At 53.5% G+C, this 20,063-nt stretch overlaps 10 protein-coding genes across 10 annotated transcripts; 4 read left to right on the top strand and 6 right to left on the bottom strand.

The window, feature by feature from the left end:
* The first annotated feature begins 498 nt into the window (after positions 1 to 498).
* On the top strand, positions 499 to 1,543 carry BZA05DRAFT_101165 (ubiquitin-conjugating enzyme/RWD-like protein). The gene is made up of 2 exons (XM_051478473.1): positions 499 to 987; positions 1,058 to 1,543. The coding sequence occupies exons 1-2, from the start codon at positions 736 to 738 to the stop codon at positions 1,463 to 1,465; spliced, it is 660 nt and encodes a 219-aa protein (XP_051343374.1). The 5' UTR covers positions 499 to 735; the 3' UTR covers positions 1,466 to 1,543.
* Positions 1,544 to 1,619: 76 nt separating this feature from the next.
* On the bottom strand, positions 1,620 to 3,261 carry BZA05DRAFT_101168 (brix domain-containing protein c). The gene is made up of 2 exons (XM_051478474.1): positions 3,174 to 3,261; positions 1,620 to 3,118 (listed from the first exon to the last, which is right to left on the bottom strand). Exons 1-2 carry the CDS (start codon positions 3,174 to 3,176, stop codon positions 1,775 to 1,777), a joined length of 1,347 nt encoding a protein of 448 aa, XP_051343373.1. The 5' UTR covers positions 3,177 to 3,261; the 3' UTR covers positions 1,620 to 1,774.
* A 106-nt stretch (positions 3,262 to 3,367) lies between these two features.
* Positions 3,368 to 5,298, top strand: BZA05DRAFT_347011 (P-loop containing nucleoside triphosphate hydrolase protein). The gene is made up of 4 exons (XM_051481205.1): positions 3,368 to 3,873; positions 3,949 to 4,364; positions 4,414 to 5,051; positions 5,111 to 5,298. The coding sequence occupies exons 1-4, from the start codon at positions 3,560 to 3,562 to the stop codon at positions 5,126 to 5,128; spliced, it is 1,386 nt and encodes a 461-aa protein (XP_051343372.1). The 5' UTR covers positions 3,368 to 3,559; the 3' UTR covers positions 5,129 to 5,298.
* Positions 5,299 to 6,908, top strand: BZA05DRAFT_384162 (uncharacterized protein). The gene is made up of 3 exons (XM_051482293.1): positions 5,299 to 5,489; positions 5,538 to 6,285; positions 6,338 to 6,908. The coding sequence occupies exons 1-3, from the start codon at positions 5,430 to 5,432 to the stop codon at positions 6,715 to 6,717; spliced, it is 1,188 nt and encodes a 395-aa protein (XP_051343371.1). The 5' UTR covers positions 5,299 to 5,429; the 3' UTR covers positions 6,718 to 6,908.
* Positions 6,909 to 7,103: 195 nt separating this feature from the next.
* On the bottom strand, positions 7,104 to 8,506 carry BZA05DRAFT_384158 (translation initiation factor SUI1). Its single transcript, XM_051482292.1, has 4 exons — positions 8,201 to 8,506; positions 7,902 to 7,964; positions 7,751 to 7,843; positions 7,104 to 7,684 (listed from the first exon to the last, which is right to left on the bottom strand). The coding sequence occupies exons 1-4, from the start codon at positions 8,226 to 8,228 to the stop codon at positions 7,524 to 7,526; spliced, it is 345 nt and encodes a 114-aa protein (XP_051343370.1). The 5' UTR covers positions 8,229 to 8,506; the 3' UTR covers positions 7,104 to 7,523.
* A 654-nt stretch (positions 8,507 to 9,160) lies between these two features.
* Positions 9,161 to 9,531, bottom strand: BZA05DRAFT_440937 (putative mitochondrial F1F0 ATP synthase subunit Atp18; the record flags this gene model as incomplete). Its single annotated transcript, XM_051486633.1, has 4 exons — positions 9,161 to 9,219; positions 9,284 to 9,334; positions 9,396 to 9,425; positions 9,483 to 9,531. 4 exons carry the CDS (start codon positions 9,529 to 9,531, stop codon positions 9,161 to 9,163), a joined length of 189 nt encoding a protein of 62 aa, XP_051343369.1.
* Positions 9,532 to 10,044: 513 nt separating this feature from the next.
* BZA05DRAFT_440936 (eukaryotic phosphomannomutase) lies at positions 10,045 to 10,996 on the bottom strand (the record flags this gene model as incomplete). The annotated part of the gene is made up of 4 exons (XM_051486632.1): positions 10,045 to 10,148; positions 10,203 to 10,661; positions 10,717 to 10,837; positions 10,892 to 10,996. The coding sequence occupies 4 exons, from the start codon at positions 10,994 to 10,996 to the stop codon at positions 10,045 to 10,047; spliced, it is 789 nt and encodes a 262-aa protein (XP_051343368.1).
* Positions 10,997 to 11,767: 771 nt separating this feature from the next.
* Positions 11,768 to 12,941, top strand: BZA05DRAFT_384149 (uncharacterized protein; the record flags this gene model as incomplete). The annotated part of the gene is made up of 1 exon (XM_051482291.1): positions 11,768 to 12,941. The coding sequence occupies exon 1, from the start codon at positions 11,872 to 11,874 to the stop codon at positions 12,937 to 12,939; it is 1,068 nt and encodes a 355-aa protein (XP_051343367.1). The 5' UTR covers positions 11,768 to 11,871.
* On the bottom strand, positions 12,942 to 14,530 carry BZA05DRAFT_384146 (terpenoid cyclases/protein prenyltransferase alpha-alpha toroid). Its single transcript, XM_051482290.1, has 4 exons — positions 13,740 to 14,530; positions 13,383 to 13,684; positions 13,207 to 13,321; positions 12,942 to 13,155 (listed from the first exon to the last, which is right to left on the bottom strand). Exons 1-4 carry the CDS (start codon positions 14,461 to 14,463, stop codon positions 13,010 to 13,012), a joined length of 1,287 nt encoding a protein of 428 aa, XP_051343366.1. The 5' UTR covers positions 14,464 to 14,530; the 3' UTR covers positions 12,942 to 13,009.
* Positions 14,531 to 14,778: 248 nt separating this feature from the next.
* Positions 14,779 to 19,240, bottom strand: BZA05DRAFT_384145 (uncharacterized protein). The gene is made up of 5 exons (XM_051482289.1): positions 16,676 to 19,240; positions 16,224 to 16,626; positions 15,927 to 16,166; positions 15,571 to 15,875; positions 14,779 to 15,516 (listed from the first exon to the last, which is right to left on the bottom strand). The coding sequence occupies exons 1-5, from the start codon at positions 18,773 to 18,775 to the stop codon at positions 15,196 to 15,198; spliced, it is 3,369 nt and encodes a 1,122-aa protein (XP_051343365.1). The 5' UTR covers positions 18,776 to 19,240; the 3' UTR covers positions 14,779 to 15,195.
* Between the last annotated feature and the right edge of the window lie 823 nt (positions 19,241 to 20,063).

Raw genomic sequence — 20,063 nt, 5'->3', positions numbered from 1 at the left:
CTGGTCTCGTCCACAAGCTGGGCTGATTGCTACAGCGAAAACCATGCTTTTATACCGTCAAAGTTCCAGAAGCAGAATGACGGTCTTCATTTCTTTGAAAAGTTAGAGTTTCACTGCTGTAACATCCTCCTTTACATTGGTGAATGAAACCTGAAGGGGCGGATATATCATGGATAGTATTCTTTGTTGGAGTTTGTTGCGTCAGAATATATAGAATAACTCTGTCTTTGATATCTATCCGTCCCGCAGAAGAAAAATGAAATACTGCTGGTGAGGAGTGTAGTGCTTGTAGACTCGGTGATGGTGCCTCGGTGGTGCCTCGGATTCAAATTGAATACAACCCACTATGTGAACGTACCTTTCTCACGATTTCATGTCAACATGATAACGATGCCGAGTGATATGAAATGGTGGAATGTACTGTACGCTGTATATAGACTCGGAACCTACACGCACTATATGATTGGGACCCTTATGCGCCAAGCTGCAGCAACCCAGATACAGAAAGCGGAGTCGAACATCGAGTTCGAATCCACCACGCACTTACTACTTTATCCGCCCCGCCACCCCACCGACGTCGCAGTATCATAACTTCGACACCCTTTGACCTACGACTGCTTACTTACATAACATAAAGCTCGGTACTCGCTCAGCTCAAATCTCTATACCCCAACCTCCTCCGTCCCTAATCACCTCTTGCCCCTACACACACCACACACACACACAGCAACAACCATGGCCACCCGTCGCCGCATCATGAAAGAGCTCGACGACATGTCCAAAGACCGCGGCAGCGGAATGCAAGCGGAGCTGGTGGACAGCAACAACATGATGCACCTGCGAGGGTGGTTCGCCGGACCTCCGGACTCGCCTTACAGCGGCGGTACATTCCACATCGACATCCAGCTACCCGAGAACTACCCTTTTGTCCCGCCCAAGATGAAGTTCGAGACTCGAGTGTGGCATCCGAACATTTCCTCGCAGACGGTGAGTTGTTGTTGTTGCGCGAGGGAGGGGAAGCGATGGTTGAAGGTGGGGGCTAATTTGGGGGGTGTAGGGTGCGATTTGTCTGGACACTCTATCGCAAAAGTGGTCGCCGGTTTTAAACATCAAGACGGCGCTGCTGTCGTTACAATCCCTCCTAGCAACGCCCGAGCCGAACGATCCGCAGGACGCTGAGGTGGCACGGATGATGCTGGATAATCCTGTACAATTCGAGGCGAAGGCGCGGGAGTGGGCGAAGCGGTATGCCGGTGCCGGTGGGGATGTGGTGGACGAGGCCGAGAAGAACAGGCGTGAGCTAGACGGATTCAGCGAGGAGCTTGTGGCGAATTTCACGGGAATGGGGTTTTCGACGGGATCGGTGGTTAATGCGCTGAGGGCGGTAGGCGTTAAGAGGAGCGTCGCCAGTCTGGGGGAGGAACAGGCGGGGAGAGTCGTGGATAGACTGGTTTCTGGGTTGTGAATGAGTGGGGCTGACGTTGCTTATTTGAATTTGCGCTGGAAGCGTACGATGGTTTAGAGGGGCCATGATTGATGATCATGCTATGAGATGGCGAGTTTGGTAACAACCCATAGATGACTTACGGAGTATGGATTGATATTTCATTAGTTCCTTCTTTCGGTGTTCTATCTGCATTTCCCTCAGCCTTCATGCCATGTCACTCAATCTGCTTGACTCGGAGTTCGTGCTGATGAATATGTGACATCGTTGGCAGCATTAAACCCAAACTCCGGACTTTTGTATGTACATTAACCATCCGTAAACGCCCATCTACTCCTCCATATCCTCATCCTCATCGTCGGTATCCTGTTCCTGAAGTTCATTCAACTCCTCATCGTCCCACAACTCCTCATCGTCATCGTCACTCTCCTCAACCTCCTCACCCCTCGCCTTCCTAGCCTTCTTCTCCGCCTTCTTGACCTCCAATGCCTCCTTCTTCACCTTGACGTTAGCAGCCTGTTCTTTCCGCCTTCTCTCCTTATCAGCGTTCTTCTGATTATGCCTCTGCTCCAACTCCCGTTCTTCAGCCTTGGTCTTCTGGTGATAGGCGTGCCACAACGTCTTTCCATCTGCCAGACCCTCCTCAATCTTAACCATCTCTAGCGTCATCCTCGGACCGAGCTCAGTAAGATGAATGCTTTTCTTCTCGGGCCCTCGCGTCGCGAGTTTCCGCTTCTTGCTCCCCCGGATCGCAGGATTGACGATCTCAACCTGCGCGTCCTCCTCGACCTCGCTCTCAGACGTGTACCCTCCACCACCGGCCGCAGGATCAAGCATGTAATCCGCGATGTCCTCCAACTTCCCCAAGTTCGGCAGGGCACCCTTCTTGCTGGCGAAGGTGGAGGATGCAGCGGTCGGCTTGCGGATGCGCTTCTCAGCGGCGTTGATACGTCTGATCGGGCGGGAGAGGCCCACGGCCTTGGTAGAGATCGCGTAATGGCGCACGTCGATGACATATTCGTTTGAACCCTCCTCGACGGGATGACGGTTCAGCAGCATGATGCGCCTGATCGAGTTGATGGGTGTGCGCTGTGCGGAGATCGGCGGGAAAAGGCTCTGGAACATGCTAGTGAGCAGAGCATCTTGTGGCGGCGGCTTCCCCGGTGTTCCGTCTGGGTTTTTTTGGACAGGCGTCGCAAAGTTGTTCATGACCAGCAGCGGCGGCGCAAGATACTCTTTCCCTGGGGATTTGGGATTCCGCAGGGCCTTGCGCACGTCTTTGCACAGCGAGTAGTCGTTGATCCGGAAGTGGATGGTAGGTCCGCGGGGACAACGGGCAATGCGCAGATTGGTGTGGCCGGTGTCGGAGCGGGAGAAGAGGAGGAGCTGAGTTACGCCGAGGGGCCCGGCCATAGTCACGTAGTCCTTTAGACGGTTGGATTTGCGCTCACGGAGGCGAGAAGCGGTATGCGGTTCCATCATAAGACGGGTGTCACGGACGAGGGTGGAGACGGAGGGTCCGACATCAGAGGCACCGATGCGGATTACCATGGTCTTGGGGATTTGCGAGGCGGAGGCATTGAGAGGTTGTGAGACTCCGGTAGTGGTCTGCTTTGACAGCTTAGTTGTACTGGGGTCAGGCAAGTGGGTGCGCTTTTTTGTTCTTCGGCGAGCCTGGATGGGAAAATTAGTCGGTGCAATAATTGCATAGGCGATCGTGAGAGCAAACCATTGTGAGAGTGTGGGGAGAATTGGATCGTGTGAAGTTTGCTGGTGTGGTTGGTGAACTTGATGACCGGTCTTTAACTTTTCAGATGCTTGCTCTGAAAATTTGGGGCACCCTTCCCACTGGGGACGCACGGACCAACTTGCCAAGTGATCACCTGTTCTGAGATATTCGCAGCCATTCTCACAACCGCAGCAACCGCCGCAGCTTGTCGTCAGAGAATCAACATCTCCATCCATCCAAACCCACATCTGCATCCAACCCCCGCCATCTAAACCCTCCATCCCTCCGCTATCGCTCGCCATCACCAGGACCACTCCCGATAAACCCTACCAGATTTTGCACACCACCCCGCCAAAACCCTCCTACAACACCCCGCAACCGAAAAGATGGCGTCTCTTGAAGACCTCGAAGACCTCGAGAACGAGCAGCACGACCGCAAGAAAGATGATGATGATAAGAAGAAGAAGGAGGGTGGAGATGGCGACAACAAGATGGAAGTCGATGACGAGCCCAAAAAGGACGACGAGGACGACATCGATCCCGATGTTCTGAGCGCCTCCACCAACGACATCATCAACCGGCGGCGATTACTGGAGAACGACCTGCGTGTGATGCGACAAGAGTTTCAGCGCCTCACCCACGAGAAGTCGAGCATGAAAGATAAGATTAAAGATAACCTTGAGAAGATCGAGAACAACCGGTATGTTCTGTTTGAAGCTAGCTGTTAGCTATCGAGAGAGGGAAGGAAATGGAGCTGACGGATTGTGTGTCGCAGGCAGCTACCATACCTCGTTGCCAACGTTGTCGAGTTGCTAGACTTGGACCCCACCGCCGAGGAAGCAGAGGATGGAGCCAATGTCGATTTGGATGCTACGCGGTCCGGAAAGTCTGCCGTCATCAAGACTTCGACCCGGCAAACAATCTTCTTGCCCTTGATCGGTCTCGTCGATGCGGACAAGTTGAAGCCGTCGGATTTGATCGGTGTCAATAAGGACAGTTACCTTGTGTTGGATACGCTACCGGCGGAGTACGATTCCCGTGTCAAGGCTATGGAGGTCGATGAGAAGCCGACGGAAACGTATGCGGATATCGGTGGTCTGGACAAGCAGATTGAGGAGCTCGTGGAAGCTGTCGTTATGCCGATGAAGCAAGCCGACATGTTCAAGAAGATTGGCATCAAGGCCCCCAAGGGTAAAAGCTCATTTACGATAAACCCACGATATTGAAGCTAACTGTCTAGGTGCACTGATGTATGGCCCTCCCGGAACAGGAAAGACACTGCTCGCTCGTGCTTGCGCCGCCCAGACCAACGCCACTTTCCTGAAGCTCGCCGGCCCACAGCTCGTTCAGATGTTCATTGGAGATGGAGCCAAGCTTGTTCGCGATGCCTTCGCGCTGGCCAAGGAGAAGGCACCGGCGATCATCTTCATCGATGAGTTGGACGCTGTGGGTACCAAGCGTTTCGATTCCGAGAAGTCTGGAGATCGTGAGGTGCAGCGAACCATGTTGGAGCTTCTCAACCAGCTCGACGGATTCTCGTCCGACGACCGGGTCAAGGTCCTCGCGGCCACCAACAGAGTCGACGTTCTTGATCCTGCGCTTCTGCGAAGTGGTCGGTTGGACAGGAAGATTGAGTTCCCGCTGCCGAACGAGGAGGCACGTGCAGGTATCCTCAAGATTCACAGCAGGAAGATGACGGTGGAGGAGGATGTGAATTGGATGGAGCTCGCGAGGAGTACGGATGAGTTTGGTGGTGCCCAGCTCAAGGCCGTGTGTGTGGAGGCGGGCATGATTGCGCTAAGAAGCGGCAAGACGAAGGTGGGGCACGAGCATTATGTCGATGCAATCTCGGAAGTCCAGGCGAAGAAGAAGGATACGGTGAGTTTCTCTAGCTCCGAGTGTTCGGGAGTCATTACTGACGATGTGGATGTTTGCAGGTCAACTTTTACGCATAGAAGTTGTGTCCGTATAATTGTTGGTTTCTTGCTGTGGGGAATAATAGCCGTTTACATGTCCTTTGCTACTGTTTGAGGTGATGGACGGATGGATGCGTGTTTGCAATAGAGAATCGTGAAGAGCAGTGAGCTGTAGTAGATAACCACGGACTCGTGTTTACTTTTACTATCACTCGGTATGATATTAGCCCGTACTGAATGACGATCAATCAACCCCACTTGCGTATCCATGCCGGACCTCTATCCACATCCATAGCTGTCGCATACAGGTAACAGCTACCACCGACCGCAAAACATCAAGATGTCAGAACCACTACGAACCACAACGGCAACATCAACACTCTCCACCTTCCCACTCGAAGTACCCACTCCACCACCCACTTCGCAATCTTCCAGTTAACCCACATAGCTGCTAAAACTAATCGCCTCAACCCTCCCCACCGCCCGCGATATAACAAACTTCTCTGTTGTCTCGCGCCACTTCCACGCCGCCGTCTACTCAGATCAATTCGTCTTCCGCGGGCTATTCCACGCCCTCTACGAGCCGCCGCACCCCTCCGTCCGCCGCGGGTACTCCTACACCGCCGCCGTGCGCTCGCGGCACCAGCTGCTGCACCGGATCTCTTCCGCGCTCGATGCCGTCTCTCCAGAGGAGCGGGAATCCTCGCTGCAGCTCCAATCCTCGGCGGAGGAGGACATCGTCTTCTCGATGCTACTCGACGCCCGCCCCCGGCGGCCTACGGCGCTGTCCACGCTCACCTCCCGCAACCTCGAGCTGCTAGCACACGTCCGCCCGCGTCTCCGCGCCACGCACGTCAACACACTCGCGCTCCTCTCCTCCCTGCCTAGTATCCACCGGCTGCCGCCGAGGTCCGCGGAGCTGGCGCTGCTGCTGCTGCCGCATCTGCCCCCCGTCACCCCCATGCCCCATAGTAACGCCGCGCTGAGGACGTTCACGCGCGGGCCGTTGAGGGATCAGCTCGGTGTGGCCGCGAGTATCGCGCGGGGGTTTAAGACTCATCTACTAGGCGGGGATGTGTTCTGGCAGAGGCGATTGCTGGAGAAGTGGGAGATGCCGGGGTTTTGGAAGGTGGGGAGTGAGGCGGCGGATGCGGCGGGGGCGCAAGGGTTGGGGAGGAGGTGGTTGGGTGGGTATGGTAGGTCCCCCTCCTCTCTGATAGGGATGTATGTGTGTTGACGATGGAGTAGTTTATAGAGACACCCTCCCGATGGACCAGAGCGAAGCCTTCTTCAGCGAATTCACCATTTCCCCCAGCAGCCCCACCTCATTCAGCGGGCTCGGCAAAGATTTCGCGTCGTTCCAGCTGGTGCGCGGGCACATCACTCGCAACGATCGTGGATGGGGGCAGGTGCGCTGCACAAAGGAGTACACCAATGCCAACGGCGTCGTGAGTCCCGTGTGGGAGTATGGCGGCGTTGTGACGCCCGGCGGAAACATCATTGCGGGCATGTGGTGGCAAAAGGACGTGGAGGAGCTGGGCAGGTTTGGCGTCTTCCTGTGGTGGAATATTCCTGAAGAGGCCGAGGAGCTGGGCAGGAGGGACGTTAGGCTGTCGATTGTGGTCTGAGGGTTCCCGAGGGGGTTTGTGCGGTGAATAGGATTTGGGTCTTCTTTTTTGTCCCATCATTCCGTATTATGGCCACATTCGGCCATGAGAGTTCCAAGTACCCCCGAGCCTGTCCCCCAGGCCGCCGAATACGGTGGTTAGACAGCGCTTCCTCATCCCCCGATAGAATCTAGAATATCGTCGAACGGGAGCATTGAAGTCAAAACCCGAGTGACGCGAAGTCAATAAAGTAAGGCCGTGCTCGCACCTTCCGTGGCTGAGCGTAAACGACAGTCCGTGTACGACTGCGGCATAATTTGCTCATGCGTCAAAGCGCTGAACATGCAGGCAAAGCAAGTAGGCAGGGCAAGGTTATCGGAAAGGGCTCCGCGCAAGGCAGCAGCACATCAAAGATCAGGACCAAGATCAAGTATTCCCCACGTCGGAGTCACAGCCCACCATGACGCAAAGGTATCGGAGTATAGTAGTAAACAGCGGCAAGTCATCCGTTACAATTGTATCGACATTTCCAACCGAACAGCAACAGTAGCAACAGTAGTAACAGTAGTAGTAGAAGGACAAAAAGTTCCCACCTCTCCGTGCGCACACGCAAGTTTCAAACCGAGTAGCACAACACAACCACCCAACCACCCTCCTACTCCCCCCGCACACATAACATCATCTTTCACAAATCAGACCAGTACCGGCAGTAGTAGTAAAGTACAAGTTTCTTGAAAAGACAATGCAACGCAATACCAAGAGGTTAAAAAAGGTAAGTCGGCAAGGCGCACACAAATGCAGCCCCGGCTTGCCCTTAGCAAAGCTCCCTAGAATCCGTGGATCTTGATGTGATCCTTCTGGAGAGCGTATTTGCCCATCTTGGCCTTGTCTTTATCGGTGAGAAAGTCCATCACTTTGGTGCGATGATCCCCCTGGAGCTGGATCACCTCGCCCATGTCCTTGTCTTGGATGATGGTGCCATTGCAAGCTGTGTCGCAGTTAGTGGGGGCCGATCAGGTGGATGAAGAGCGGAAGCCGAGGAGAGGAGACGAACCATATTCCTTCTTGAAGGCCTTGAGAAGAGCTTTGGGGCTGTACTCCTTGGACAATCCTTGGACAGTCGTCAACGTCTTGCGACCGTTGCGCTCTGTTCACGATACTGTTAGCGACACGTGAGGAACATGAGACGACGGCAGGGCACTAACGCTGAATACGGATATGAACGTAATTCTTGGGCTGCGTATCACCAACGTCGTCGGCGAAAGGATCTGCACATAGGAACAATCGTTAGTATCAACATCGCTATCAAAGGATGAATAGATTAACGAGCGAGCTCATCGCGTGACGAAGCTGAGCTCGAATCGAGATGAGTGGGGGGAGAGGTAAGATGTCAACCCTGAACGGGGGTGGTGATGGTGATGAAAGTGGCGCAAAGAGAGCGAGGTCGAGGAGGCAGCGATGAACGCATACGACCAAGTAGAACAGAGCACGAAGTAAGACTCACCATTAACCTTGAGATTTTCGATGGACATAAACTACGGATTCTCGGGGGGTTCGCTTGGGAAGAGGTGTAGTTGTGGATGTAGTTGTAGGAAAGACTGCGGTTCTTTTGTGTCGCTGGTAGTGTAAGTGGGTGGTGGTAGTAGTGGTGTAGAAGTAAAGTGTGGAGTTGGTGGTGGAGGTGGTTTTGTAGTCGACGATCGAAAATAGTGTGGGCTGTGAAGAAGAAGGAGGAGGCAGCTGGGATGTGATGTGATGGGGAGGGGGGGTTGGACGGGTTTGGTTGGGGGGTGGAAGGGTTTGGGGGTTGGTTTGGGTTGTCGAAGCGGCAAAAGGCGAGCAGGGGCTTTTAAAGGCAGCCAAGCAAGGGGTGGGGGGGGGCAACTGTGATGGAGGGCTGCTGACCACATCGACCACTCCCTTATTCAGCGGTGATGAGCCGCAGTGAGTGAGAATGAGAGTGCGAGTAACTTGGCCCCGCCTATGGACGCATTTACACGCCGAGAAGAAGGAAATCATCGCCACCGGTAATTGGATGGCTTTGCGTCAAGTATGTAGAATCGAACTAACTTTGACTTGATGTGGAAGAGGAGGTAAAAGAAGTGTTCTTTTGCTAGTACGAACCCTCTTCATCACGATCGACCGCGATGCGAGTGTCTTCACGGCTGCACGTCCGTGTCATTGGACGGCGAGCGGGGAGGCAAGCGAGGAGCGCGGGCGGTTACTCTACAGACAGTCCGACAAACGGAACAAGACTTGCACCGCCCGACGCCAACATGGCAAGCAAACGATCGCATTCACCCCCTCAATCCGCAGCCCGCCATCCCGACCATCAAGCGAATCAAGTAGTCTATCGATTTCATTTTGCATTCGAGTTGATATACAGCGACCGAGGCATTCCCCACCTCCACCACCATCACGGCCCAGGTCGCGACCAGTCCTCCGCCGCACCGACATCCACCACTTAATGGCCGATGTTCTTCTTCGCGGCGGGGTTGCGGGGGTCGTTCTTGAACTCGTCGGCTGCGCCCATATTAGTCCAGTCCAGCCCAGCCCCAGCGTCGCTATGACCGTGAAGGGAACGTACTGCTCGCGAGGAGATTGGCAAAGCTGTTGATGCCGTAGAAGACGACGATGCCTGTGTATGATCCATCAGCTCCCGCGTCCCCTCCCTTTCGTTACCATCCGGTGCGACATACCGGCCACAAAGAACGGTGCCATCGGCTTCACTGTTCACTATTAGCCCCCACGCTCTCCCCGCGCCGCCCCGGGAAAACGAAACGTACTGATGGGAGTATTAAACTTCTTGCCGAACATATTCTCCATGATACCCATTTTGATTGATGTTTGTGGGGGTGATTGATTCGGTGGCAGGCGAAGGGTTTGGTTGAGGTTGAGGATGCGGCGGACGGGTCGGGTAGGATTGGTGAATGAGCAAGTGGTGGTGGGTTTCGGCACAGCGGGAATTGTCGACGGTTGAGGCTCAAGCTAGCGACCGCGACAGCGACTTGGCCAAAGAGTGCGGAAATGTATCAACAGAGCATATCAGAGGCAACTACATTTTTAACGGAAAGAGGATGATTATTTGCTTCGCTTTGATACATTTTTCTTTCTAATTTCTTGTTTTCTCACCGTGGCCACGATTTCATTAACGCATCATTGATTTGCACGCGGTTTCGAGCATGCCCGCCCAGTGGTCCTTCATGTTTGAGCACCGCCGGTCTCTATTACGCTATACGTGACTAAACTACCTGCTTGCTTTCGCAAAGAATGTAGCACGTTTACCAACCACGGCAGACAGACTTTACTAGGTGCGCCCCTTCCATATGCATTGCCGCTGTTTACAGCCTACAGGTCAAACAGCTTCTTCAGCTCCTCGATCGTGTCCTCGGGCTTCGTAACCGTGTGGCCGATAGTCCTCGAGTCCTCAAAGATCTCGTAATCGTTTCCGCCTGCATTCATCAGTCACTAGTCATCCCTTCACTTGGGCGGAGGAATAAACTCACCCTGGTACGTCTTGTCTCCAAAGAAGTGGATGGTCTCAAACTCTTTCTGGACATGCTGAAGACAGTACGTCTTATCCCAGCCCTGGGGAAACACATCAAACGAGATTTGTCCACCGATGGAGTAGGTGAGGCCGTAATCCGCAAACTTCTCCTTCAGCTTCTCGACGAGCTCCTTCCGTACACCGTGAATCTTGTCGTACGCCTCGAATTCGTTCCGCTCCTGGATGCTGGCGTTGCGGCCGATGGGAGAGACGTTGATCATTCCGTTGCGGAACTCGATGAAGGTTCCACGCTTCACTGGGATGTCGAGATCTGCGATGTGGTGGAGGATGAAGTTCGCCATCACCTTGTACTTTTCTTCGCCGAGCCAGCGGACGAAGTTGTTGCTAGGAAGGGCCACACCCTGGCGGTAGGCGGTCAGGCCGTTCTCGGCGAAGCAGTAATCGAACATGTCAATGACTGGTGGAGATGTTAGCTGGGTGGGGGTTTTGTGGAGGGCGGGGCGGGGGAATACCGTTTGCGCCGTTGACACCGAGCTGCTCCTGCTGCTTCACCAGGTCACTGCCGCCGACGAAGCCAATTGCGACCTTGTTGCGCAGCTTCTGGAGGAGCGCCAGCATCTCCGGACTCACGCTCTGTCAAAGTTAATCAGCCATTGAGCTTCGTTTTGGGGAACGAGGCGATTGTACGCGGCGAGCGGGGGTAAGAGTGCCGTCGACATCGAAGAGACACACAGTGTTCTTGATGGGACGGTCATTGAGGGGAGGGTATTGATCGTGGACGGAGATGGACATTATTTTGTTGGCGGGAGGAATAAGCTTTTTGGTAGATTGAGTGACTGATTGATTGAATGCTTGATTGATTGCTTGCTTACGGATGGATGAGTGAGTGATGGAGAGGAGATGTAGAGTAGAATATGTTTTTAGGGGGGCGGGGTTTTTAACTTCGACTCCTCGAGGGAACTTCACCACGGAGGGACAGCTCTCGTCTACTTACCTCCCCTGCAGACTTCCTCTCCTCTTGATCCCTGCATACAGGGCCTTGGCGGATCCCTGGTGGGGGGTTTAATCTCACCACCTCTGCCGTCCAAAGACCGTCGGAGGGTAGATTCCTCCGGTGATCTCTCACTCTTCTGTCCCCATGTATGCCCTCCCTTCTCCCTTGCTCCCCTTGTCCGCTACCATGTCTGCCGAGGATGCCTGGCTGAAGGGTGGGGGAAGAAGAGTGAGCTTCCCTCCCTGACATATCTGATGCCCCTCCTCCAACCGTTGCGCTGCGTGTTTTCCCCGGGCGTCAATTCGACTTTATTAACTATCCAAGCGAGTGACATACATGATGACGACTCTTCCCACGATCCGCCGAGTCGCCATAGTCGGTGCAGGAGCAGGCGGCCTCGTTGCCGCGCGTGCTCTGAGGGAGGAGGGGTGTTTCACTGCCATCGACGTGTATGAGCAGCGTGGGGACGTCGGCGGGGTATGGAATTACACCCCGCAGACGAAGCCGACAGATATTCCCTCGGTGGACCCGAACGTCGTCGAACGCCCGGATGAGAGTGGGAAATATATCTCTGCGATATACGATAACCTTGGTACATTCCCCCTCCATATACGTCATTTCGATATAGCTTTCTGATCGCTCGGATTTAGAGACCAACATCCCCAAAACGTTGATGAGCTTTCCCGAGCACCCTTTTCCCTCCACCATTCCACTATTCCCCCACCACACCCAAGTCCTCTCCTACCTCCGCGCCTACGCCTCCGACCTCCACTCCTCCATCAACTTCAATACCCAAGTACTCTCCATCGTCCCATCGTCCCCGTCGCCAGGATGGACGCTCACCACCTCGCGCACCCCCACACCCACCCACTATGACGCCGTAATGGTCGCCACCGGCCACTACAACACTCCGTACATCCCGCCACTCTCGGGGCTCTCCACCTTCCCAGGCACCATCGTACACTCCCGGAACTTTCGGCTTCCGCAGGAGTTCAATGGGAAGAAGGTACTGCTCATTGGGAACTCCGCATCAGCCGTCGACATCGCCGTGCAGCTGCTTCCATGTGTTCAGGGACCACTACTGCAGGTGATCCGCTCTCCGGCCGCGTCCACCACGCCGCCTCCTGAGGGCATCAAAGTCCTCCCTGAGATATCGGCGCTGCACCCGGACGGAACTGTGTCCTTTGTGGACGGCGCCGTGGAAGCGGACGTGGACGTGATCCTCTTCGCGACGGGATATCTCTTCACGCTGCCGTTCCTCCCGGAGGAGCTGCGGTTAGTTACGCCCCGCGGTGAGCGCGTGACCGAGACGTTCCAGCATGTGTTTTGCCAGCGGGATCCTACACTGTGCTTTTTGGGGCTGCCGACGAAGGTTATCCCGTTCCCGTTGGCACAGAGTCAGGCGGCTTGGGTGGCAGGGGTTTATGCTGGACGAGTGAAATTGCCCGCGAGGGAGGAGATGGAGATGTGGGAGAAAGGGGAGGTGGAGAAGAAAGGAAGCGGCAGACCGTTTCATTATTTTGGATTTCCGTGGGATGTTGAATATCTGAATGGGATCGAGGCGATGATTGACAAAGCCGAAGGAGAGGGCGGATTGGAGCCGGCTAGGTGGAGAGAGTGGGAAAGGTGGGTGCGGGAGAAGGTGCCGAAAATCAAGAAGGCATTTGGGGAGGCCGGTAAGAAGGCATTGACTATGGAGGAGTTGGGTTTTGTGTTTGAAGATAGATATATAGAGAAGTAGACTGTACTATGTAGACCTGGATATCACTATTATTAAAGCCACACTTGATATCATAGGAACGATGCTCCTATCATAACCGCCCCTCGGCCCACCAATCCAACGCCATGAGCCGCTCTTTCGCCTGCAGGCTGATGGCCAGAGTTGCTTCCAGACGATTTACCCCTTCTTCTCTCATAAGTGCCAATGCTGCCAACCCCAAGAACGAATGCAACACGTCTTTTCTAAAATCAGCAATGCTCCTTTCTTATGAACCGATATGTGACATACCCGGAACACCCTCAGGCTCAGGCAATTTCATGAATCCGCCTATTATGTGTTTCGTCTTCTCGAGCAAGAACCTACGATTGGCATTGATATCGATCAAGTAGAGTTTCTTTAGCATCTGTTGTCCGCCCTTATCAGCCCAGCTCGCCCAGCACTCTAATCACAGCAGGCCAACTCACATCCAAACTGGCCCCAATCCAGAAGCTGTAGCAGGTATCCGCTTTCTTGTTGCACCGCCCATGAAACCCACCCCAAAGCGGTCTCCCGTCCGTCCCTAGCTCGATCTTCCGACCATCCACTTGCTCCTCCTCACTACCGCTGTCGAGGATGTCCTGCCAGTCGTCTTGATCCATCTCGTCCTTCCGCTCAAACGGCACCTGGCGGTGCACAAGCCATCGTACGAGCGGATCGATCTGTATCGAAGACTCATCGAGCCGTCCGAGCAGGCTCAGTGCCGCAACTGCACAGTAGGTCATCCCGGCTACCCACCATCAGCCTCACACCATCTGCATGTGGGGAAAAAACAACGAACAGACCATGCGACTCCCCGAACGGCTTCTCCGAGATCCCGCCATCATACGTTTGCGCCCTCTGAATATATGCCACCGTCCTCTGCACATCGATATCCGCCACATCACTACATCCCTCCCCCTCCTTCCCCCTCAAGAACCACCGCAGCGCAACCGCCATATAAAGAAACCGCATATCCCTGCCGCCGACCTGCTGCTCATCTACAATACTCTCGCAAAAACTTCCATCGTCCCTCTGCATTTCAGGCAACAAGCTCAACAGCTCCGCCCTCTTAACCCTTTCCAGATTGTCACCGAGGTTGACGAGCGTCGCGACGGCAAAGAAGCTCGCGCTGACATTTGCGGGGTCCCAGACGGCATTGCTCTCCGTGCGTAGCGGGCCGAGGTCAGTGGCCGGACTGCCGCGGAACCCGCCGGACGGCAGCTGGCAGCGGTAGATCCACTCGACCCAGCAGGCGCGGTCCTCAGGCGACGTGCGGAACGGCAGCTCACCCAGCAGGTCGATGGCGCCGACGCTGAAGCAGCCGAGCGTCATGCGGTTCAGGTCCGTCGGGATGTAGTCGGACGGCAGCGGCGTGGTCAGGCAGCGCCGCCAGTAGTCCACGTGCCGCTTCTTGTCAAGGACGGGGCGCACGGGCGTCGACATTTCGATTTCGATGGGCGGGCGGGGGAAGGTTGGCGATGTGGGAGACGTGGGTGGGCTTAGGATGGACGTTATGGCGCGGAGCATTTGCTGTGGATTGAGGTGTGGCTGTTGAGGAAACAGACCCCGCCAATGGGTAAGGCAGGGGTGTGGTCCGTGCTGCCGCTACGGTTAAGCGAGGAGATGGACGAGCTCGTCAACTCCAACTCGACTAAACGTCAATCTTCCTCACCGGAAGCCCACATAGATACCACCGTCAGCTCGAATAGGTGTTTCAAACCAACGTCAATGACAATCCACCCCATCTCATCGACTACTACGGATGCCTCAAAAATTTTGTATGCCCGTCAATGTTCTAAGACTATGCGAGTGACAAACAGTGAATACGTCTGGCTGAAGTTTACCCAGTAACTAAAAACGTACAATCATTTCAGTTCAGTGTGGATATGATCAACGAAAACATCAGCAAAAACATCAACAAAATACAATCCCGTAAACCGCAGCCGCGATCCCTACAACTGCCCGGAGTATTTCTCGAGAATTCTCCCCCGAGCAAACAGACTATCATCCTGTAACGTAACCGTAGATTAAGTACATACCAACGAATCCAGGACCGTATGAAAAGCAAATCTGGGAATATCAAATCAACAAATCAATCCGTAAGCAATAAAGGGAGCAAGTCATCAAGCTTCAGCAAATCATCAAACGCAGTACCTAAATCATCAAATTTCAGCAAACCATCAAACGCAGTAAACCATCAAACGCAGCAAGGTAAAGACCACAGTTATCCATCTAAAAATGCATCAGCACGAATCCTGCTCAACAGACACTGGCCATCCGAGCCCTCAGCCTCTGAACAGCACTCATCTGTTCATCGTGACGTTCCGCGAGCTCTCGCTTCACCCGGTCAAGGGACGGGCCCACTGTTTCCTTCTGCACAGTAACAACCAACGCTTGTCTGGTCAATTCGCACTCGGCGATGAACTTCTCTCGGAAGAGCTCTAGATTCATTTTGAAGTTATTGTATTCTTGCAAGTGCGCACTCTTGAGTTTCAAAACCACCTCGTTAGTGAGTTTCTCATACCCTTCGATGCTTTCACGGGCCTTCTCTTCGCCAGACATGAGGTAGCGAATCCAATGCTTTGGTGCTGTTAGCTATCAAAACTCCTTTACGAAGGTCTGATGCTTGCTTACTTTGGCAATCTTATCAAGCACACTGAGTGTCTTCTTGTGGTAATCCGGCAGCTCGGCACGCCAGTTGGAATCCTCGTTTGTTTCACCGGAAGAATACCTGTTAGATTCCTCGTCCGAATCGGAGTCGTCCAAATTGCTGCTGTAGCGACGCCTTGGCCCACGTTCATCGTCACCGTCATAGGATATATCTCCCCCACGGTTGCCCCGGTTTCCCACGGGCCCTCGGGTTGGGATTTTTCCTCTCACAGCAATGAAACCGGGCGATTCGAACAAACGTCTGACCCTGGTGGTGGTGGTCTGAGCTCCTGGAAGACAGTTAATATCTAAACTAAATCGGTCTTGTGGATCGACCTCACCTAGGGCTGTCGAGACGTTGCTCTGCTTCAATTCCACCTTCTTTTCTGCGATCTTCACTTCGTTATTTTGTTTCTCCTTGATTTTCGTCGTCCGCTTTGACTCTAGAATTTCCAACAGAGATGGTCCGTCTCCCAAGGCTCTCTGAGAATCCCCGTGAATAATAGTCGTCAATTTTTTGGCGGCTTTGACGGGTTTCTCCCTGTGGTGAGGACGACGAGCTGGAGTGGACGGAGTTTCCTCTACATACGATGTCAGTTTTGGATCAAAAGTAAAGAGCCCTTCTGCTAGTGACATACTCGGTGGGATTTCTTTAGCAGATTTTGCCAACTCCGCGAATTTGATCATCCTGCCACCAAACGAATGGTTTATGGCTGGCTCGGTGCGAGTCAAGTTACCAGGCCCGGGCGTCTGGATCCGGGTAGCAACTCGTAGTAGTCTTGCTATTGGCGGGCGCGAGCTCAGCTGTATCTCTGGGGATGGCGTCTCGAACGTGAGGTCAATTGCAGTCTTCCGTGAATTGCCTTCCTCTTCGATTGGACACTGCGAGCCGAACGACGACTGAGAAGAAAGGGCACGAGATCTTGCGCCCTTGGTGATCGGAAGAGACGGAGCTGGAAAGCCAGTAGGCTCCTTCTTGGCTCTCTCCATGTCATTCTGGGAGAAAATAGACTTCGGGAACGGGCTTCCAGTATCATCGACCTATACATTTTATCAGTGTTGCCCCGACGAAGCTGGAAATATATCTTACCGTTTTTGTGCGTCTATTTGCAGACTGGGCAGCCGTTGTAATATTTCCCCCCATTTCAGTATTATTGCCCATGACGATGTCTTCATCATCGCTACCCGCAACAACGAGTAACCCACGCCGGTCGGACCTGATAACATCGTCACCTAGAGCGTTATCATAAATACCCGGCTCATCCATATCGACGGACAAACGGTTCGAACCAATCTCCTCTTCAGATTTAAGCTGAGCCTCATGAGTTATATTCATGTCCGTATCCCTGGAGACCGCGGCGCCCTCTTCCAACCCTTCCATTTCATCACCAACGAAGCTAGAATGAGAGACCTTTAGCTCTTCCTCGCTGTCTCTACGGTCTATCTGGCCGATTTCCTTGATCTGTGGTTGCTGCATCCCCTGCTTCTTTGGTTCCTCGGTCTGAGTCTCTTTGACTAGCTCCTTAGGACTAATGGCCTTAATTGGAGCTTCACGCACTACTGGCGGCTTTGGTGGCGTAGGTTGCTTCTTGCTCTCAACATCCTTTACATCACGGACATTCTTGAAAGGATCAAAATGACCGTCAACCTCGATAGAAGTGGCAAGTTTAGGAACCTCTGGAGCGTCATCTTCTGCTTCCACCTTCTTTTTCCCTTTGAGGTATATGTCTCGCCCAGGGATTAACGTTCCGTCATCCGTTTCGTCCGGAACTGGTGACAGGCTGGAAGACTCGACACGCATATGGTTCCCCTCAGTTTCCTCCGGAACTGGTGACAGGCTGGACGACTCGACACGCATAGGATTCAACTTAATTTCCTCCGGAACTGGCGATAAACCGGAAGACATATGCTCAGGTAAAGCTGGTGGATGATCGTTTCCATCGATGGCACTGGTACCGGGGATGAGAGGGCTTATCGTATTTTTGTTGGCCTCTGGTTTGGGCGACCCATCTGATGTGCTCATCTGAGGTAATTTTTGGGCATTGTCGGTGATTTTTGTCTTCTTTTTGGGTGGTGTGGTATGGGGAGGAGTAGCATAAACCGTAGGCGATTTATTTGGGATGGCATTTCCGTGCTGCGGGCTTCCGACTGAATTCCCAGTTTCCAAATTCACTTTACTCTTAGAAGCAGGAGCAAGGGCTCGAGCCTCTGAGTCGCTTTCTTCCATTGCCTTTGCTGGCCGTTTTGTGGGTAACACCTTCGCCGCCACGGGAGCCTTCTTCCCCTTCGGCTGGGCTTTTGTCCGAGTTGTCGGTTTTGGTGCTGCAGCCCTAGGCTTCGCAGGGGATTTGGGCGCACTCTTCTTGGCCATGACTCTCTTCTTGGGTGCCGGCGCCTTCTCTAGCATTGGTGCTCGAGGGTTCTTCTTAAGAGGTGGCGGCGGCGGTTCAACAAGCTTTTTCTTCGGTTCTGCTGCGGGCAAATCGTAAATACTTGTCCCCGTATTCGTTTCGGACGGAAGTGCTTCTTTTTTTGGTGGTACCACAGCTCTGGTGGCAAGCTTCGCCTCAGGCTCTGAAAGATGCGTAGGCGATTGGATATCTTCAATTGACTCAACCTGCCTGGGCACCTTTGTCATTCGAGCATTGGAAGGAGCTTTTGTCGTCTTATTGACCGCCGAAGCAGCTTTATCCACTGTAGATCCGGTGTTCGGCTTGACGTTAGGTTCTTGGAGGTGCATAGAGCCTTCGGGTTCCTGGGGGTTTATATCCGCTTCTGACTCGGATGAATCTATGACGAACTCTGCAGATTTGAAAACCTTGCTCTTCTCAGGTTTTGCGGTAGCTTTCTTGGTAAAAGCTTTCTTGGCCGGAGTTCTCTTCTTGCCTCCTCTTCTCGCAGCCTTTGGCATCACTGGAAGTCTAGGCTCTTCATCCTCGGTTTCGTCCTCATCCGTTGGAAGTTCATAGATATCGATTTCGGCCTGCGTGACTGGATCTTCTGACTTTGCACTCTTAGGGGCCTTGGGCATTGACTTTTTAAGTGTAGGCGTTTGCGGTTCGGTCCTGGCAGCGGTACCTCCCATGCCGGCAATAAGCCCTGCTTTGATACTTCCTTTTGGTCGAGAAAGAGATGGGAGTTCCTCCAATAAATCGACGAATTCGGAGAACGTTCGAGGCGCCTGTTTCATACCTCGGGGAGCTGGCGGTGGTGAGAATGTAGGTGGATCTGGTTTTGTCGGCTTGGGCGAAACGGCCGGACTACGTCGCTCTTGTTCTTTAGAAACGTCCGCTGTAGCGGTGACGTGGGGATCCCCGGGAAGTTCGTACTCGGTGTCGTCGTCGGCTTGTGATCGTCCTGTTGACTGGGTTTCCCGGGGAGGTGGTGGAGTGTATGAAGTCACTAGTGGAGACCGGAAGCGTGCCCTCTTGGTTGCGATTGGGCTGGAAATATTTTCGTGGGGTTCTGAGGGCCTTCCTTTGCTCGGAGTGGTTGTAGTGGTGGTTGTAGTGATGGCTGTAGTGGTGGTTGGCTGTAATGGGACTGGAGCATCGTCGCTAGCAACTGCGTCGGCCTCGATTTGGGAACGTCGTATCTGCAGGTTAACCTCCCGGGAAGGAGAGCGTCTCTGCTCCGGAGCATCAGACCCTGGAGCCTCAGATTCCGCACCCACCCAGAGCTTCGCAGGTTGAGCATTCGGGGAATCCCATGCTCCAGATACGGAAATCCTCCCGAGTTGTTTATTTACTTTCCTGCGCTTACGTTCCTGGGCGTGAAACAGATCTCTAACAAGAAGCTCAGACTCATCGCTATAAATCCGTATGACCATTGCATCAAGCTCGTCCTTGGGTATCATGTCCAATTGGTACAAGTAGCCGTATCCCGAGTAGTCTCGAAGTCGTATATTGAGGTCGTCAAGGCGGTCGTCCTTGGCTATAGTCATTCCGGAAAATCCTATCGTTGCGGCGTCTATGTTTTCGAGATTGACGTCAATCCAATGAGGCTGTCCATCGTCGCCGCGAAACTGTATGCTGAGAATATCATCGATTGAAACATCGCATATGATACTGCCACTCTTGGAGACATATGAGCTACCGAGCTTCAGCGCCAGAGCATGGAAGCCCAAGGGAAGCCTACACACAGAACATAAGTCATTGATAAAAACTAAGCATCAAGCCCACAGGTAACTTACTTCAAGTGGCTCTGCTCACGAGCCATATCCATCTTCTCGAGATACCTGAAGACCTCATTGCTCCAAGGCTCAGCAGTAGAAGGAAAGGTCTCCCCCTTCTCGAAACCAGAAACCTCAGAAAATACATTGCGCAGGAACTCCAGTTTCTCCGTATTGTCGAAATCAGAACCCATTCGGCAGATCAGCATTGCAGATATGTGCCTCAAGATATTCAGTAGACCTCCAATCAATAGCTTGCCAATCTGCGGCAGCCAGGTGTTGAGCCTCTCAAAAGCCTTGCGGAGAA

Source organism: Tricharina praecox (assembly GCF_024521635.1).
Source record: "Tricharina praecox strain CBS 144465 chromosome Unknown BZA05scaffold_2, whole genome shotgun sequence".
In the NCBI taxonomy this organism is placed as follows: domain Eukaryota; kingdom Fungi; phylum Ascomycota; class Pezizomycetes; order Pezizales; family Pyronemataceae; genus Tricharina; species Tricharina praecox.
This window is presented reverse-complemented; position numbering and strand designations above follow the sequence as displayed.

Excerpts from the sequence above, each read along its gene's own strand:
- BZA05DRAFT_101165 (XM_051478473.1), top strand. The coding sequence starts at position 736 with ATGGCCACCCGTCGCCGCATCATGAAAGAGCTCGACGACATGTCCAAA. Across the intron at positions 988-1,057 it reads CGAACATTTCCTCGCAGACG|GGTGCGATTTGTCTGGACAC; the intron begins GTGAGTTGTTGT and ends TGGGGGGTGTAG.
- BZA05DRAFT_347011 (XM_051481205.1), top strand. The coding sequence starts at position 3,560 with ATGGCGTCTCTTGAAGACCTCGAAGACCTCGAGAACGAGCAGCACGAC. Across the intron at positions 3,874-3,948 it reads GAGAAGATCGAGAACAACCG|GCAGCTACCATACCTCGTTG; the intron begins GTATGTTCTGTT and ends TGTGTGTCGCAG. Across the intron at positions 4,365-4,413 it reads TGGCATCAAGGCCCCCAAGG|GTGCACTGATGTATGGCCCT; the intron begins GTAAAAGCTCAT and ends CTAACTGTCTAG.
- BZA05DRAFT_384162 (XM_051482293.1), top strand. The coding sequence starts at position 5,430 with ATGTCAGAACCACTACGAACCACAACGGCAACATCAACACTCTCCACC. Across the intron at positions 5,490-5,537 it reads TCTCCACCTTCCCACTCGAA|CTGCTAAAACTAATCGCCTC; the intron begins GTACCCACTCCA and ends TAACCCACATAG. Across the intron at positions 6,286-6,337 it reads GAGGTGGTTGGGTGGGTATG|TTTATAGAGACACCCTCCCG; the intron begins GTAGGTCCCCCT and ends ACGATGGAGTAG.
- BZA05DRAFT_384158 (XM_051482292.1), bottom strand. The coding sequence starts at position 8,228 with ATGTCCATCGAAAATCTCAAGGTTAATG. Across the intron at positions 7,844-7,901 it reads CGTTCATATCCGTATTCAGC|AGCGCAACGGTCGCAAGACG; the intron begins GTTAGTGCCCTG and ends TATCGTGAACAG. Across the intron at positions 7,685-7,750 it reads GGCCTTCAAGAAGGAATATG|CTTGCAATGGCACCATCATC; the intron begins GTTCGTCTCCTC and ends ACTGCGACACAG.
- BZA05DRAFT_384146 (XM_051482290.1), bottom strand. The coding sequence starts at position 14,463 with ATGCTCCGCGCCATAACGTCCATCCTAAGCCCACCCACGTCTCCCACA. Across the intron at positions 13,322-13,382 it reads GGATTGGGGCCAGTTTGGAT|ATGCTAAAGAAACTCTACTT; the intron begins GTGAGTTGGCCT and ends GGCGGACAACAG. Across the intron at positions 13,156-13,206 it reads TGAGCCTGAGGGTGTTCCGG|ACGTGTTGCATTCGTTCTTG; the intron begins GTATGTCACATA and ends ATTTTAGAAAAG.
- BZA05DRAFT_384145 (XM_051482289.1), bottom strand. The coding sequence starts at position 18,775 with ATGAAACAGGCGCCTCGAACGTTCTCCGAATTCGTCGATTTATTGGAG. Across the intron at positions 16,167-16,223 it reads TGCTAAAGAAATCCCACCGA|AGGAAACTCCGTCCACTCCA; the intron begins GTATGTCACTAG and ends CATCGTATGTAG. Across the intron at positions 15,517-15,570 it reads TGCTTGATAAGATTGCCAAA|CATTGGATTCGCTACCTCAT; the intron begins GTAAGCAAGCAT and ends ACAGCACCAAAG.